Here is a 16893-nt window from a genome sequence, read left to right as displayed (position 1 = left end):
AACTGTGTGGCTTGGTAGCACAGGTCCCCCACAGGCTGGAAGGGGTGGGACAGGACACTCGGGCTGGGAGCAGGAGCCACGAGAGGACAGGCGCTCAGATGTCGGCCCTGTAAATGAACCCGAGTTCCATGACCTCAGCAAGCTGCTCAGTGTTTGTTACCTAGAAAGACACCTGCACCTGCTGTAAATTCAGAAGGCCACAAAAAGGTATCGGGATGGGGAAATACTCCTTCCCTACCACTCCTGAGGCAGCCTCCTGGGCTTCCTCTCTGCGCCCTTCCCAGTCAGCATCTTGTGTGGAAGGGTCAGGGTGGAGGGAGCAGAGCATGGAGAGCTCCCACACTGTGTGCCATTAACCCCTAAGCTGCAGGCCGAGATTGCCACGGCTTTCACTGTTTAAATGTTGGTTCAAGTTAAACCTGGCTCCTGGTGTACAGATTTGTTAAATAACTGGGAAGCAGAGATGCTTTTGCAAGCCTCCAGTGCACAGTGCAGCTAAGTCTGCTCTGCTTGGAGAAGATGCAGGTTCAGACCCCTGAGCAAGATGGATAGGGGTGCAAACCCCAGCTGTGCTGGAGCCGCCCTTATGCGATGGCCTCCCTGGGCATTGGTCTCCTCAGTGCCTGGCCCAAGCCTTGGTGGACTGTCTCACAGGCATTGGCAGGGTGAGCTCCTCTCGGCCTCGGTTCTGGAGGAGCTCTGAACGCTTTGTTTGTGATCTGCTGAGCCTTCCTTATTTTAGTAAGCAAATGGCTATTTGATTTTTAATGGGACATGTGGGGAAGTGGCCTCCTAAGAGTACTAACCGTACTAATGTGAAGAGTTGAGTGAGTCCAAAGGGCCTGCGGTCTAGACACCAGTAAGGGTGCTGCTCTGGGGACCCTCAGTCAGCCTCTCCCCAGCGGACCCTGAAGCTGGCAGGTCGGATGTCCATCTTCCTTGGCAAGGTGTATGGGCTCAGTCCTGCAGGGAAGGCTCCTGGCATTTGGGCTTTTCCTGGCATGATGAGAGGACTGTATTTCAGAGGTTGAAGGCTTATTTTAAATTAGCAGGTGCTGGTGTGAAATAATGTAAAATAAACTGATTTGCATTCTTTCTGCGTGCTATCCTCCAAATGAAATTCCTCTCATAGGTCCCTGGTGGCTCCCACTCGCTGAAGAGAGACCCAGGACCTGGGCCGCCCCTGGACTTCAGAGTCCACTGACCTCACCCTGCAGCCCAGAGCTGGGTTTGTGAGGCACTTAGGTACTGGCTGGGCTCGGCAGGCTTGGTACTCTGGTTGCTTTCATTTGCTCTGGTTTAAAATTCCACTTGCAAAGGTGAAAGCAGCCACACTGCCGTGTCCAGCCTGTCCTCTGAAGGACCTGCGGTGTCAGCTGTGTGGCCACTCCTGGGCTCGGTGTGTTGTTTAGCAAGGACTTTAATTGAGAACGCTGGGTGTGCTGACCCCATGCAATTCTAGGCAGCTGCTGCCCCTGGCTGTCATTGGTAAATGCAAAACCTTCGCGGTGATCTGTGTGCGCCGTGGGTGCTGTTTTGGTACTCTGGTTGCTTTCATTTGCTCTGGTTTAAAATTCCACTTGCAAAGGTGAAAGCAGCCACACTGCCGTGTCCAGCCTGTCCTCTGAAGGACCTGCGGTGTCAGCTGTGTGGCCACTCCTGGGCTCGGTGTGTTGTTTAGCAAGGACTTTAATTGAGAACGCTGGGTGTGCTGACCCCATGCAATTCTAGGCAGCTGCTGCCCCTGGCTGTCATTGGTAAATGCAAAACCTTCGCGGTGATCTGTGTGCGCCGTGGGTGCTGTTCTTGGGGTGTAGCTCTCTGCAGGTTGGTCCGTCTAGTAAATCTGTGAGGATCCCCTTTGCTGTGAGGCTGCTTGAACAGCACTGTTTTCCTGGCAGTTCTGGGGTGAGGGCCTGGGGCTTTCCTGAGGGTCGGTGCTGGTGGCAGCCTGCTCTGTCCTGTATGCCACCTGCTCCCACGCATGAGTGCATCCAGGGTTCTGTTGACAGATGTGCCCACCTGTCTCCTCACAGAAAGCAAACCCTCCAGGTGAGCGTCCTGTCACGCCTGTCCAATTGCCAATGTGGAGCGCCCTCTGACAGGGATTGCTGCTTCCTTTCCTCTTCCAGCATCTAGAGGCACCTGCATCCCCAGCCCAGCCTCGGGTTAGCCCATCATTGCCTGCAGTCCTGCTCTCTTGCAGGACCTGGGATGGCTTTGTGCCCACTCCTTATCCAGTCTGTGAGGCTGACGTCATTTCCACACGCCTTTGCCTGCTCGGCACAGCGTGCTATGAGCAGAAGCCTCGCCAGCCTGTCCTCCCATATTGCTGGCTGCCTGCCTCCCACCGTCTCTCCAGTCCTCTTGTGGTGGGCACTCCTTGGCCACCACCTGGCCTGAGGCCCCACATGTCACATGCTGTGACCACACAACCCCCCGTCACCTCCTGGGCCTGCCCACCTGCCTCTCAGGCCTCTGTCCAGACCTGTTCATCCTGGACCTGGAGTCCTCTCCCGTCGTCGTCTTCTCTATCACTCTGTAGTCCTCTCAGTTCTGATGGCGCCACGTCCCTCTTAGTCTCAGCTGCAGACGAGGTTTTCCTGGTTGCAGCCAGACCTAGCCTACCCTCCTGAGCAGACCACCTTCCTGTTATTTTGGGGGCCATGACAGATGTCCTGTTACCACCCCTGTGCTACAGGGCTCACAGGGCTTTCAGCCCGAGCTTCTGTCAGGACCTGTGTCAGGACTGTGGGTTGGGAACCAGGGCTCCCTCCTATCCGAGGCCCCTGTCAGGCCTGCCTGGACCCGGTCCCCTACTAACGCAGTGTGACACCGCCCCTCCTGGGATGCTGGGCTTTGTGCTTTTGTGTCCCAGAAGAGGCATGGTACTCAGATAAAACTAATTCACACTGTATGCTGGGCCTGAAGCCAGAACCAGTCCAGTTCAGTGGTGATCACCCACTTCCAGACTTGGAGAGCCAGCTACAGGCTTCCCCAGACTGCGGATGGACAGCCAGGCTCTCTAGGAAAGGTGAATGGTGGATGCAGGGCTTTGGCCTCAGATACAGGCCTCGTGCTGCTGGCACTCACGGATGTGAGCTGGGGGTGCATGTCACCTGTGCTCCTGGCCCTGCCTGGTTCTCTTGTCAAAGCTGCCTGTGGCTGGTGTGCCAGCTACTACTGCCCTCTGCTCTCAGAGGAGGAGGTCTTAGTGCTTATTCTTTGAGGGCATAATTGGGAAGGTGTGTGTGTGTGTGTGTGTGTGTGTGTGTGTGTGTGTGTTTGTGTGTATGTGTATGTTAGTGTTGAATAAGCCCACAGCCTGCACAAGGGAGACAAGCTCTCTATTGCTGAACTGATCCTCAGCCCTGTGGCTTTATTTTTTTATTGTTGTTGTTGTTAGCCTTAGAGGTCCGTTCCAGGAGGCACAGAGCTCCATGCCCAACACGTTTTATTTTTTATTATTTCTATTTGGAGATGGTTTTGAGTCTCAGGCTTGAATCAGTCTGATGGTCTTGCTGTTGCAGTGTCACCAGTTTTTGGGTCGACAGGCCAGTAGCATGGTGCCAAGTCTCTTTCCTTTCCTTCCTTGTAGACACATGGAGAGCTCCTTTGCTCAGGCATTAACTGATCATTACAGCACTTTGTAGGTTGTTGGTGCATTGCAGCTGATGGTACGCATGAGAGTGGGCTGTAGAAACTAGGCAAGAGGAGGATGTGGCCACCAGGGCTCATCATTTTCATCAGTATTATTGCTTTTCCTTTGTGCAGTTGAGAGAGTTCCTAAAAAGCCCACAGTGGCAAAGCATACAGAAAATGCGTGCATCTACTGGTGGAGCCTGTCACCCTCCTGACAAGGTCAGTCAGTGTCGCCCAGGCTGCTGGGGATGGGGCTCCAACAGCAGTAGAGGGTCAGGGATCGCGTGAGAACAGTGTCAGGTGCACGGTAAGAAATCTGCATTCGAGGGCCAGATCTGTTACAGCTCAGTGGTCGGGTGCGGGACAAGCTTATGCCAAGCCCTGGGTCGCACCAGCAGCAGTGCCATTAAATATAAGGGGGGATTGGTAGCTGGTATTGGATTTTGCTCGGCCTCAAGGCAAGCCAGGCTGGTGAGAAGAGCCACTTATGCTCAGGCTCTCTGACAGATGCCAGGGTGTGAGGTCTGGGAGGTGGAGGGCTTGGCAGGGAGCTGGGCTCAGGCAACCCCTGCAGGAGTCTTACTGGAAGTAGAATCCCAGCTTCCTATCTTTCTCTGAACACAGCCAGGATGCTGCCAGTGGGCGCAGGCTCGGCTCCTTCAGGAGAACGAGTGAGTGTCTCCTTCTGGGGCAGCAGTCCCTAGGCTGAGGGGTCAGGGCAGGCCACTGCCCCTGAACCTCTTCCCCATGCAGCTACCTGTACCCTGACCCTGTGTCTCCACCCCTAGGAGGGTCTCCACTGAACTGCAGGGGGTGAAGGAGGTAAGGCACATTGGGGCAGAAGTGGGAGAGGGGCGGGATGGATGGGCCTGAAGTCGGCAGTCCCCCCCTGCTGACTGTGCCCTGTGCCTTGGGCAGCTGAGGGCATTGAGGGAAGCCAAGGAACAACGAGGCGCCAAAGTGGAGGAGCTGGAGAGGAGCTTGATGGGTGAGTGAGGACAAGTGTGACCTGGGAGTTGGACCTGATCGCTGGCTGGGGGTGTGGCTTACCCTGACCCCAAGGAGTGAGGTGCATTCAAGGGCACTGGGCCAAACAGAAAGGGCTCTGTGCCAGGAGCCAGCAATCCTGTCATCTGTCTGAGCCTCTGTGTCCCCATCGGAGAGAGGGGTGCTGTGCCCACTGCCAACCCCCCACAGGAACTGTAGGGGAGAGCGCTTTTTCAAGACTGGCCTCCATCGGGCAGGAGAAGTCATGCATGAGGAAGCCAAGGTTTGGGGCAAGGAGCGTGAACTGAGGGCTGAGCACTGAGAGGCCCAGAACTTTACTACTGCTTCCCTTCTCAGCAGTGACCCCAGCCCTGGAGCCCCCAGCTGAGCCCTCGGAGGAAGTTCAGATGAAGAGGGAGCTCAAAGAATTGAGGCGGCAGTTGGCCCAGATGCAGGACAGTGTCCTAAGGCTGGTGCGTGATGCTCCCCGGGTTCCTCCCCACCAGGTCCTTTAAGGCAGAGCAGCACAGTTCCCTTCTCCCCACAGCACAGTGGGGCTCTGCAGGCCTCCACTGTGAAGTTGCCCGTGAGGCAGGACCCTGCTGGAGCTTCTGCTGGGGACAGGGGATGATTCTCCACTCTGCCCTGCCCCATGGTCAGCCAGATTGGCAACTCGGGCCTGGCTGTCTCGGTGGCATTGATTCCCATTCTCCACAGGCAGAAGAAAACCACCAGCTGGCCAGCGCGCTGCAGTCAGAGCAGCTTGAGAAGAAGGCGCTGGCCAGGAAGCTGCGCGAGCTGCAGGAGAAGCTGTGTGAAATCACAGCATTGGTAACTCCCACCCCCTGGGACTATGCAAGGACAGTCGTGCCACCCATGGGGACTGTCTCGGTGGCATTGATTCCCATTCTCCACAGGCAGAAGAAAACCACCAGCTGGCCAGCGCGCTGCAGTCAGAGCAGCTTGAGAAGAAGGCGCTGGCCAGGAAGCTGCGCGAGCTGCAGGAGAAGCTGTGTGAAATCACAGCATTGGTAACTCCCACCCCCTGGGACTATGCAAGGACAGTCGTGCCACCCATGGGGAGGAGGGGCGTCCAGGACTGATCTCTCACAGCTCGGGGACAGGTGACCCCAGAGTCCTGCACTGTGCTCCTGAGCGTTTCTGTGACTGCTTCCAGCTCCGGGCCTCTGACAGGTAGTGGTGGGTGGGTCTGGACTCTGCCTGGGTCCTGATTTCACTGTTCCTGCTGGAGGCCACAGAGCCCTGAAAATAGGAAGATTCAGGATAGGAGGGGAGGCTCCTTGGTCCCAGCAGCTCTGTGCCTTACATCACCAAGCCTGGGTGCCCATCACTTGAAAAGGATGTGGCATTGTCCTTCAGACCTGGTGCATGAAAAAAGACAATGCGTGTGAAGTACAGGGTGTGGGGAGAGTGCTTAGTGCCTGTGGGTCAGCTTCCTCTGGTTCTCCACAGCTGTGGTCTGAAGTTCAAGTGCTGGGAAAGGAGGCTCTGGCTTGAGGCTGTGTGCAGAAGGCCAGGTGGCCCGAGTTCCCCCGCCACCTTCCTGAGCTCCAGCTCTGGAGCAGCAGGCCCACCTGCCCTCACCTCTGGTTCTTCTGCAGATGGCGCTGAAGAGCCAGGAGGCCCAGCACCTGCAGCAGCAGGGGGACCAGCTGCTGTCCCAGGTGTGGCAGCATGCTGAGTCCTGGCAGCAGTTGGCCACGGAGAAGGAGGCCCTGTGTAGGCGCATTCTTCTGCACAGAAACCTGGCAATGCAGCTCCAACATACAGAACAGGAAAAAATGGTGGCCCTGGACAGGATCCGCCGCCAGGAGATGCAGGTGATGAAGCTGCTGAGGTGGGTCCTGTGGGGGGGGTCCCCGGCTGCCTCTGACTTCGCACTTTGCATGCTGCCCACAGGAGGACCTGAAAGCCTCCAGGCTGCAGGAGGAGCAGGCAGCCCCGCTGAGAGTCCTGGCCCTGGCTGGGGCAGGTGAGTGGAGCTGCCCGGGGCAGGGTGAGCTGAGAAGTGCTCTGAAACTGAAAGTGGAGTGGGTAGAGACCTCTGCGGTGCAGCTCATTCTCCCCCAGGGGGTGGTGGCCCAGGGGACCTGACAGGTGGGTGCAGAGGGGCCTGGGGCCGCTCTGCCTCCCTTGTGGGTCTCACTGGGAACTCTCCTGGCTGCTCCCATTTTTCAACGAAGGGGACATGGAGCAAAGGCCTGTGGAGGCTCCGGGGTCCAACACCACCATCCCCGAAGACTCAGGCAGCTCAGAGGCCTTGGTGAGCATGACTGCACTGTGTCTCTTCTCCCCGTGTCCCGCTGTGTCCCTTCGTACAGCCCAGTGCCTTGGTTTTCCCACCCTCTCGTTTCCGTGGACCTCACACCTTCCCTGACAGTCTTTGCTCAGACCTTATCCTCTGGCAAACACAGGCGCCGGTGAGAGCGGGGAGCTCCTTTCTGCTCCTTTCCCCTTTGGGTCAGGAGTGACCCCTCGGGAGCCACACCCACTTCTGCAGACTGCATTTTTCTGGTGATCCTCACCCTGCCCAGGAACACCAGGCTCCACTGCCCAGAGGCCTGAGGCAGCAGAATGGACAATGCCAGTGCGTGGCCCATCTGGCGGCCCTGATCCAGGACACACCTGTGGAGGGGGCTCCCACCCGCAGGAGCAGTGGTGACCGTGTACCCACGGGGAAGCTGCAGGTGAGCAGGGCACGGAGCCCTGACCCTGCCGCTCTGGCTCCTGCTGCTGCTGGGGTCTTGCAGGAGGAGGCAGTGACCAAGGAGAGATGGGTGGAGCAGGAGCATCCCTGCCCGGAGCTCCATGAGGAACTGGGTGACACTGGTGAGCCGGCCATGGCCTAGGGAGCAGAGGCTGTGAGGTGTGGGCTTGGGAACCCTGCAAGTGATGCCTGACTGCTGTCTTCCTTCCACTGCAGAGCTCGCTGCCATCTGCCCCAGAGAGTGGGTGGTAGGGAAAGAAGAGGGGCATCAGGAGGAGGAGGAGGAAGAGGAGAAGGAGGAGGAAAAAGAGCAAGGGGTGGAGGAGGGAGAGAAACAAGAGCATAGTAAAGATGAGGAGGAGAAAGAGGAGGAGAAGGAAAAAGAACAAGGGCAGGAGAAGGAAGAAGATGAGGTTGAGGATGTGGAGGAGGTGGTGGAAGAGAAACAGTATGAGGAGGAGGAGGAAAAAGTACGCAGGGAGGAGGAAGAGAAACAGCAGAATAAAGAGGAGGAGAAGGAAGAAGAGGGAGGAAGAAGAAGAGGAGAAAGAGGAGGAGGAAGAGAAACAGTGTGAGAAAGAGGAAAAAACACAATGAGAAGAGGAGGAAGAGAAACAAGAGCACATTAAGGAGGAAGAGAAAGAAGAGCAGAATAAAGATGAGAAGGAACAAGGGGAGGAAGATAAGGACGGGCAGGAGAAGCAGCAGTACAGCAGCCAGCTGTGCCCAGGACAGGAAGCGCTGCAGGTAGGGCTGCACATCTCCGGGGCGGAGTCAGGGTTCCCACCGCGCCCTCTCCCTCTGGGTAAAGCTGCTTGTGTTGCAGCAGGTGGCGCTGCGGCAGGACGATGGCAGGTCCTATCAGGGCCAGTTGGTGGCCACCGCACAGACCCGTGGTGAGGAGCCCACGGCAGGGCCCAGGGGCACCTAGGACGTTGCCGCTTCAGCTGCAGAGGGTAGTGAGTGGAGCCTGGAAGGGGGCAGGGGCAGGTGTGGGCAGGGGCACAGTGCTCAGTGTCTGCTGCTCTCTCTCCCAAGATCTTCCAGAGGGGAGCCCTGCTCACCCTGAGGAGCCCCCAGGAGAAGAGGCCCAGGTGGGGTCCTCCCCACAACCCCAGCTGCCTGAGAGTGAGAACCCCATCAGGTCCCAGGCTTGGGTCTTCATCCCTTCGTGCTCTGCACGCGGTTTTGCTACCTCGCTGAGGAAAAGGACACCACACAGCTCAATTTGATTCAAAGCCTTTCTCCAGCAAAGCCTGGAGAAGCGGGGCCAGGGCTCTGTCCCCACTGTTCCCCATTCAGTCCCTGCCTCCCTGTCCCTCCTCTCCTCCCCTGCTCCCTGCCCCTATAGGAGCAAGGGAAATGCCACAAATTTCCTTTTCATTGAAAATGTTTTAACTTCTGGGCCAGGAATTCAGCTTAGTGGTTCCCCTGCCTGCCTCCCCAGCTCAGGGACCAAGTTTGATCTCCTGTACGTACAGATATTCCACAACATAAACAAAAATGTTTAGAAAATGTTTTAAATAAAAATTAGAAAACATTTTGTTTTTATACAACTTCTTTATGGGTCAGAAGGACAGGAAGAGGAGATATAGATGGGATCGTGGTGCACTGGTCCCACAGGTCCTGTTGAATTTGATTTCCGTGGTTGGGAATAAATGGCTTCATTTGGCTGCCTGGCCTGGCCTGCTCACCTCCCAGGGTCCTGGGCTGACTGAAAATGACAAGGATGAGGGAGAGTCACCGCCAGCTGGTCCAGCACGGCAGGGTGGCATCTTCCTGTCCTGTCACCTGGATGCTTCGAGGGCAGGGCGAGGGCACCGCCATGGGGGCTCCAAGGACATCCTGCCCTACCGGGCCACAGACAGGAGTCAGATCTGATGGTGGGCAGCATCTAGGGGTGCTAATGTGCAGTGCAGGATTTTGAGTTCCCACCCTGGTCCTGGGCCCGCCAACACCCAGGGGCTGGTTCCTCGTGTCCAGCCCTGCCCAGTGCAGACCCCAGCCCCTCTTCAGCCAGGTGGAGTTTGCGGCCATGCCCCCTAGTGCTAGGACTCGCTGGTACCATGTAAGAATCCTCTAGGGGACTGGTTCAGCAGCCCTGGATCTCCGAAGACTGGTGACTCGACTCCATGCTATGGACGAAACTCATATTCCACCATATACACAGGAATCTTGTGCGGGCAAGGTGTGGAAAGGGCCATGTTAATCTAAAGTGCCCCTCAAACGTCTCCTGTATTTTGAAGTTTATGGATGCGGGGGCAATGGACTCAGTCTCTAGTTAGCTTGGTCTCCGAGGCTACTGCAGATAAGGCCAGGAAAGAGCTGCATGGAGCACCTGCACTGTGCCCAGTGGGATCCTGGCCAGTCCATCCTGAGGCTGCAGATTCCGGTTACTTCTGGTTCATTTGGCAAGCGACCTCTTTTGCATGGGAATACATCCTCCAGTCTGGGCTATGGCTGGTCTGGGGCAACATGGCTCTGTCCCCTCATAGGTTTGTGGGCACAGTCCACATGGGGTCCCGTCCTGGGCTAAAGGGCAGGACGGAGTGTGTCCAGGGTCCTCCATTTTCTGTGCCTCTCTTTCCCCTCCCAGGGTCACTGCTGTGGAAGGGCTGTGGAGAAAGCAGTGCCTCAGACCTGTCCTCCGAAGACAGGGCTTGACCATTCGGTGAGAGCTCCAAGTGCGCAGAAGGGCCCCTGGCCTCCTTTCTGCAGGGAGAAGAGCGGCCAGCGTGAGACAGTTTCTGGCCAAGCAGATGGGCGCGGGTCCCCCACCCCGTATGGCGGACTTTTATAATGTCATTCTTTAAATTAATGTATTCACACGATGTGAATAACACGCTGGACGTCCTCACGCCGTGCGCCAGGTCCAGCGGGGTGGAGACTCCAGCGCCAAAGTCAGCAGGGTGGGGCCACCTGCCTCCTTGATGTCATTCTTCCCCTGACAAGTCAGCGCTCCTGTAGAGCAGGAGAATAGAGGCATGGGCCCAAACCCCATCAGAAAGGCAAATTGACGCTATCTCACCTAAAGATGAAGAACAACAAAGGGATGGTTGGGGCACCACCCGAGGGGTGCCAATGACGGCTACCACAGGTGTTGTTTTATTCGTGCAAGCACTGTTATACCAATAGTCTACAAACTCTGGCCACCTGCTCGGCACAGTCCCCACAGAGCCTCATCCAGGACGACGGCCTGGAGATGTCCCTGGGGCCTGTGTGCCCTGTGCTGTGACACACACTGGGGCCACAATAACAACGGGTGCCAGCTGGGGTGTGGAGTATGTGTGTGAGCAGAGGGGACTCTGCCCTGAGGCCACGGGAGGACAGAGGGGCCCTCGGGACAGGTAACCACTTCACTATCTCCCTGCAGGGCCCAGGAAACGGTTCAGGAAGGTCCTGGTGCCAAAGAAATCTGGGCCCCCTGTCCTCGACCAGCACATCCTCTCTGCTCAGCCCCCACTTGACCAGGGGCAAGGTCACCGTCCACATGTTGGCGGGAACATCGGAAGAGGAACAGGAACACCGTGTCACTTCTATCCTCTCATAATTTCATTCTGCCATTTCACCTCCTCGTAGGTCCTGGCCCACGTGTCCATGTGGCAGCTGCTCGATGTCCAGGACCCCTGGGCTGAAGGACCTTCTCCATGGGTGGCAGTGAGCACGGCCATTCAGCCTCCCACGGAGAAGAATGTTGGACCTGACTTCTTCCTGGGTCACTGCAACAGGAACCCGGGGCACGTTCTGTGTGACCTCCTAAGTGGACCTGGGGTCCCAGGAGGAGCCTCTGTTTACTCATCTCTTCCCTGGGGAGGGGTCGTGGGACTCAAGCGTTGTTGCTTTTCACGCACAGAGCAACATCAGCCTTTCTTCGGCGAAGCGTCAGGCCTGAAAATGTTAGCAGTTCTGTGTCCCTTGTAATATTGAACTTGTACCCTGAGGATCACTTTCTGCTGGGGCCTTCCTGTGCCTCTTCTGGTGTCAGCCACTACACCCAATGTCGAGTTCGGTCTGGCCCTCATCCTCAGCCCTCCTCATGAGCCGTGGGTGGGACCCCAATTCCATGTCTCCACTGTCCCATCACAGATTGGAAATCTGGAGGCCCAGAGCCTGGTGGAGGTCTGCATGGTGAGGACCGCACGGGCAGGCATGCCCCCCCACCCCACGGAGGCCTTCCTGGACAGCTGCTCCATCTGTGAAGGCTCCTTCCCAGACCCCTCCAGGGCTTGCATTTCCTTCCTGCGGGAGGGGATGCTGAGAAGGTGCGTTCTGCTCTCAGCAGCATGGTGGGCCTTGGTCACTGGGACTCCAAGTCTCAGGAACGCACGAGCACCAGCTTGCAACACTGAAGAATGGGTGCTGAGAAGATCAGGCTCATTTCAAGACTGTAGGATGAAGTGGGGTCTCTATCACAAGTGTGGACCCTGACCCTGGGGTTGGCCCCTTGGAAGACCATACCCAATCTCGGGGATGATTTTCCATCCCCTCGGGTGAGCTTTGCCTCCTGTGCACAGACCCCTGCATTGGGGAATGTTGCTGTGTTCACCGTAAAGGAGATCGCAGTCACTCTGCAGATTTCAGGGTGGTCCCAGAGCAGGAATCCTTGGGGGATGCAAGGGACCAGGCCCACGCAGACCTCACGAAGGAGCAGGTGGCTACATCACTCCGGAAATATACGTAGAGACGCTCCATGGGGACACTGGGGCACTGACTATGGTCCCATCACCAGGGCAGTTAAAAGCCCTTCCCTCTGGGGTTTCAATGTAGTTGGGGTCTGCACAGTCAGCCTGGACCACAGAGCAGGTGTTCCTCACAAGGCAGTAGAGGAGACTCCTTGTGCCCCCCCTAGATACGGATTCCCAAGAGGGCAAGAGGCGCCCAGAAGGGCACAGAGAACTGGGGAATACATTGCTCCATGAGCGACAGCCTGAGGGGAGGCAGGGCAGGACAGATGCCTACTGCCCCTCACCTCTCAGACACTGAGTTATGGAGCAGCAACCCTGCGCCCTTGAGTGCAACCACCCAGCAGACACCAGTCCTCAGGGAGCTGACCGTGGGGATGGGCAGAGACTCAGTGTGTCAGGCCACCGCGAGGAGGCAGAGGTGCTCAAACTGCTGGACAAGGTCCCCCCACCCCATGGGGCCTTCTTTCGGGCTTCAGGGCTGCCTGGGCCAGGACTGCTTAACTGTCCAAGGAGAGAGGGGAGAGCTGCACCTTGGCCAGAAGGCCCACGTGTCCATCCCTGCAGGTGCCCTGGCAAGTAGTGTGGGAGCCAAGGCCGGGCCTCTCTCTTTACTGCTCATTCTGTCCACTCCAGGTCCGTGTCATCTGCCCTTGACGCCTTACTAGAGCTGCATGCCCCGGGAAGTTCAGCAGACGAACTTCTCCTGGACCCACAGGAGCACACTGAGCCCAGGGAGGCAGAGCCCCAAGTGAGGAGGACTGGGGTATGGTTCTGTGGGCACGTGGGAGGGCATGGACTTTGGGCACAGAGAGAGCTTCCCGATCTAGGAGACCCAGGAACAAGGAGACACCGCGTCCAGGGGGAGGATGCAGTCTGGGAAGACTCCCTGGGGGTGGGTTTGTGCACAGACCTCTCTCTGACAGGCAGTGGGGAGGTTTTGCCCTGGGTAGGACCCTTGCTGATGTGTCTTTCTCTTGCAACTGTGGGGCCAGCTTTAGCCCAACCTGAAGTCCCACCTGTAGAGTGTGTGCCAGCTCCACCTGTAGCTCCCTCATCAGCTATGGCACCACAGCCAGAGCCACGGCCAGGAGCCCCTTCTCCACCAGCTGCACAGCTGGGGGTCCCTACAGATGCACAATGGGCATCAGCTCCTGAGCTCCAGCTGGGCCAAACTCCTGCCCCACCCCTGCCATTCCCGTCCATTACTGTTGGTCATGTTTTGGCATATATATTTGCTCTTGTTTTCTGGATTTATGTAAACAGTAGAATTCTTTTTCAATAAAAGTTAAGATTTTAGTCTTGTTTAAAGCAACCAGCTTGGTGGCATGAAGTGCCTTCTCAGTATTGTGCCACTGTCATTGCTGGTGCCGGTCCTGAGCATTTTCCTCATTCTGCACATGTGAGTGGTTCTTCCCCTCTCGCCTGCTGCTTCTGCCAGGCCACGACTCAGCTGACATCCCTGGAGATGGCCGAGTCTACATTTTTCCCACCTCTGCAATCAGATTTCTCTTTGGCCACAGAATCCCGAAAGAGACTACGAATTATTTTTTATACAGTGGAAATTCGTACAAAGATGCTATCTATGTTTCTTTCTCTTGTTCAGTTATTCTCCAGCTTTTTAGAATAATACAAGAATTTGTTTACTCCAGTAAAACAAGAAATGCCATAGGAATGAGTAAGGAGACACGGTCAGAGTCACCTGTGAGCATGCACTGAGGCCTCCCCTGAGGCGCTCCTCCTGTCTGTCTTCTTCCTAGGGTTCAAGCTTGTGTGTCTTTGCTGCTGGTGGCGAGTGTGTCAGGACACAGGTCTTCTGTCATGTCATGGACCCACTTTGCACATTCAGTGGCCTCCACATGTGACACAGTTGTCTGAGCACCCTCTGCTCTGGACAGTTTACAAATCAGTAAAGATTTTTTCAGGACTGGGGATGGAACCTAGTATCTGCTCACTGAACCCGATCACCGGCCCATTTCATTTTTGTTTTTAAGGATGTTATAAAGTCTCAGTGTTAAGTAGCTCTGTTTTCTATCCAGGGGTTGAACGCGTGACCTTCTTGCCTCTTCCTGCCAACTTACTGGGATCACAGAGCTATAGCACCTCACCTGGCTTTTTTGATCAGATTTGAAAAACAAAGCAGAAATCTACCTCTAGGCCTGGGTGTCCACCTTAGAGCTTGGGTGCTTTTGGGATCCTTGTCGAGGGGTGTGGACTCCACCAGAGGGGGGATTCTCCCTGAGATGCCACAAACTCTGTGCTCTTGCACCAGGCGAGTGAGCATAATTCCAGGGCTGCCCAGCCTAGGTGGTCACCATGGGCTCTGCACTGAGCTCCCTCACACACTGCCCTGATGTGCAGAGACTCCACATATTTTCCCACCTTTGCAGCAAGGTGAGCTTTGCAGTGAGGCAGCACAAGCCCTTCTCAGGAAGACCTGTCCTCCTCTAGCTCCAAGAATCCTTCCTGAGGAGTAGGAGCTGCAGACAGCCCCATGCCCGTCTGTGCCATGACACAGGAACTAGTTTCTCAGTCTCCATGCATGGTCGTCAGCTCACGACCTGCTCCGTGCTGTCATAGGCTCCCCGTGTGACTACACATACTCCCTTGTCCTTCGCAGATGCTGCTAGGCTCTTACACTGTGCACTGCTACCCCCTGCATTTGCCATAAAAGGGATCATCCAGGGTGGCAATACCTGGTACAGGGAATGTGTTCTCCATAGAAGCCACTTGGAGAAAAATCTATGGGTTGTTGTTTGTACCTTAATACACCAGCTAGGGCATTCTACCCTTATTCAGTATACCAGTTTAGCCGTGAATGTAATCATTCTGGCTTGTGAACATGTACTAATAAAATTATAATAAATTACAAACAAAATAAAAAGGGGAATGAATTTTTGACAAACAGATAAAAATACAGCAGCCAAGTGAAGAAAAATGTGTAGAGACTTGAGACCCTCTGACTGGCGGGAAAGTGTCCTTCAGGCAGACGCAAGCCTCATGAGTAACATGGCAGCTCTCGTGAAGCGAAGACCATCTTAATGGCATTACTGTTGCCCTTCTTGGTAAAATCGGAATGCGCATTTCCAGAGTAGAACTTTGGTCCGTATACAACACATGGCAAACTTGCTATGTGCTGATTGTCCAAGATACCCACAGGCAGCTCACCTTCGGAGGAGATGAGTCAACCCCACATTCCCAGTACCTGGTGATGACGGAGTCATGGAACAACATGAAACTCAAACTCAGGCAAACCTTCTCAAGGAGTCCTCATTCTCCCCCTATCCCGACTTTGTACATCTTCTCAGGACCCTGCCTATATTAGTTTGGATTCACAACTGATTGGATATTGCAGAAGGAATGACTAGTGTTCTCTAATATACAGCCAAAGAGCTGGACATGGTGGCACAGACCTATGAAGGCTGAGTCAAGACGATGACTATGAATTCAGGGCCAGCCTGGGCTACAAGGTGAGTTCAAGGTCAGCCTAAACTATGTTATGACACCTTGTTAAACTTAGTTATAAAATGGGGATAATAATTGAGTTCTACTCCCAGGAGGCTTTTGAAAACGTTTGTTGGTCTGATCTTGAAAGGAGCTTCCTAAACTCTTTCCTCCTTGAGCAGTAGATCCGCGTGTTGTCCTGGTCTACTCATACGGACCTGATACCAGGCCCATGAAAGGGAGGCATTTCCTACAGAGCTGTATGCTTTTCAGATAGTGAAGGGGTAGGTGGAAACTTTCTTTCCAATGAGGTTCTAAACGTTAATGTTTGCCGTTTCCTGAGCTACTTTGTGCAGTTGAAACTGAGTTTTTCAATATTTCCTGGGCTACCGATAATATTCACTCAGAAAATACTCATCTGTCTCCCATGATGTGGTCCAGAAGCCGTGGGAGACATATAGACCCAGGCATGACTCTCTGGGAGCTTGTAACATTACAGAAGGGTGAATTATGGAAACAGTGAAAGCTTCCCAAAGGAGATTTCTGGGTTTGCTCAGTTTTGCTGAAGATCATCTTGTTTGTTCACCTGCTCTTTAGTTCTGGCTGATAGTACACTTTTTTTTTTTTTTTCTGGATCTAAGATTCAAACTTTGATTCTACAAAAGAAGAGTCTTTAGGTCAATGGATTTCCAGATTTATGGGTCCTTCTCTTCTGTTCCTCTTGTGGAGGCATAAAAAAAGAACTAAGACAAAGTCTTTGTCCTGAGTGGTTCTCATATTGGACTTTAAGCCTACTAAGTGCTTATCATTCATTAATATCTAATTGAGATGGAACTTTCTACTTTAGTTTTGTCAAAAATAAAATCATATCAAAAAATTTAAAATTTAAGTTCATTGTGCATACAAAAGAAAACTTTGTGATCGGGGAGACCTCAGACCAAGTCAGAAGTGAAATAAACTGACATGAAAGCTTAAATATTGCATGGTTTCCTCTTGTGTGAGAAATATAAAGCATAAAGAGCAAAATAAAAGAAAATAGGAAACAAAGAGACAGATCTTTTGCAAATAGGAAGAGGACCAAGAGATGGAGGGAGCAGGAGGAAGAGGAAGGGAAGGAGAGATAAATAGAATGAAGATGTGTTATATACATTTACAAAATCCTATCAATGCATGTAATCATTGTATAGTACAAACATGCAGTAGTAAAGATTTTTGAATGAAAAAAGCGGAAAGCAAGAATGATATTATAAGTGTGTACACAGTGAGAGGGAGTATTTTGAGGAGGATTAATGGCAGTATATCTTTTGCTGTAGTGTTGTTAATCCTAAAGCGGGGGCAGAGTTTGCTTTATGGCACTAATGTAAAGCACAGCGGGGGAAGTGGTGAGACCTTTTTTTTTTTTTTTTTTTT

General features: G+C 54.3%; 1 protein-coding gene across 1 annotated transcript in view; it reads left to right on the top strand.

Annotated features, from left to right (window-relative positions):
- Positions 1-4411: 4411 nt before the first annotated feature.
- LOC104858045 (golgin subfamily A member 2-like) overlaps positions 4412-16893 on the top strand; it is an 18818-nt gene continuing 6336 nt past the window's right edge. Inside the window, exons 1-11 of the mRNA XM_033763405.1 lie at positions 4412-4464; positions 4561-4630; positions 4987-5102; positions 5347-5460; positions 6252-6470; positions 6550-6622; positions 6834-6913; positions 9954-10028; positions 11444-11619; positions 12676-12805; positions 15425-15509. Coding sequence (XP_033619296.1) covers positions 4627-4630; positions 4987-5102; positions 5347-5460; positions 6252-6470; positions 6550-6622; positions 6834-6913; positions 9954-10028; positions 11444-11619; positions 12676-12805; positions 15425-15478 — 1041 coding nt within the window. The 5' untranslated portion in view covers positions 4412-4464; positions 4561-4626 and the 3' untranslated portion in view covers positions 15479-15509. The remainder of the gene's footprint in view (positions 4465-4560; positions 4631-4986; positions 5103-5346; positions 5461-6251; positions 6471-6549; positions 6623-6833; positions 6914-9953; positions 10029-11443; positions 11620-12675; positions 12806-15424; positions 15510-16893) is intronic.

Source organism: Fukomys damarensis, unplaced genomic scaffold (genome assembly GCF_012274545.1).
Source record: "Fukomys damarensis isolate Sample0158 unplaced genomic scaffold, DMR_v1.0_HiC HiC_scaffold_14, whole genome shotgun sequence".
Lineage (NCBI taxonomy): Eukaryota > Metazoa > Chordata > Mammalia > Rodentia > Bathyergidae > Fukomys > Fukomys damarensis.
Note: the sequence above shows the minus strand (reverse complement) of the source record. Positions and strands in the feature narration are given on the sequence as shown.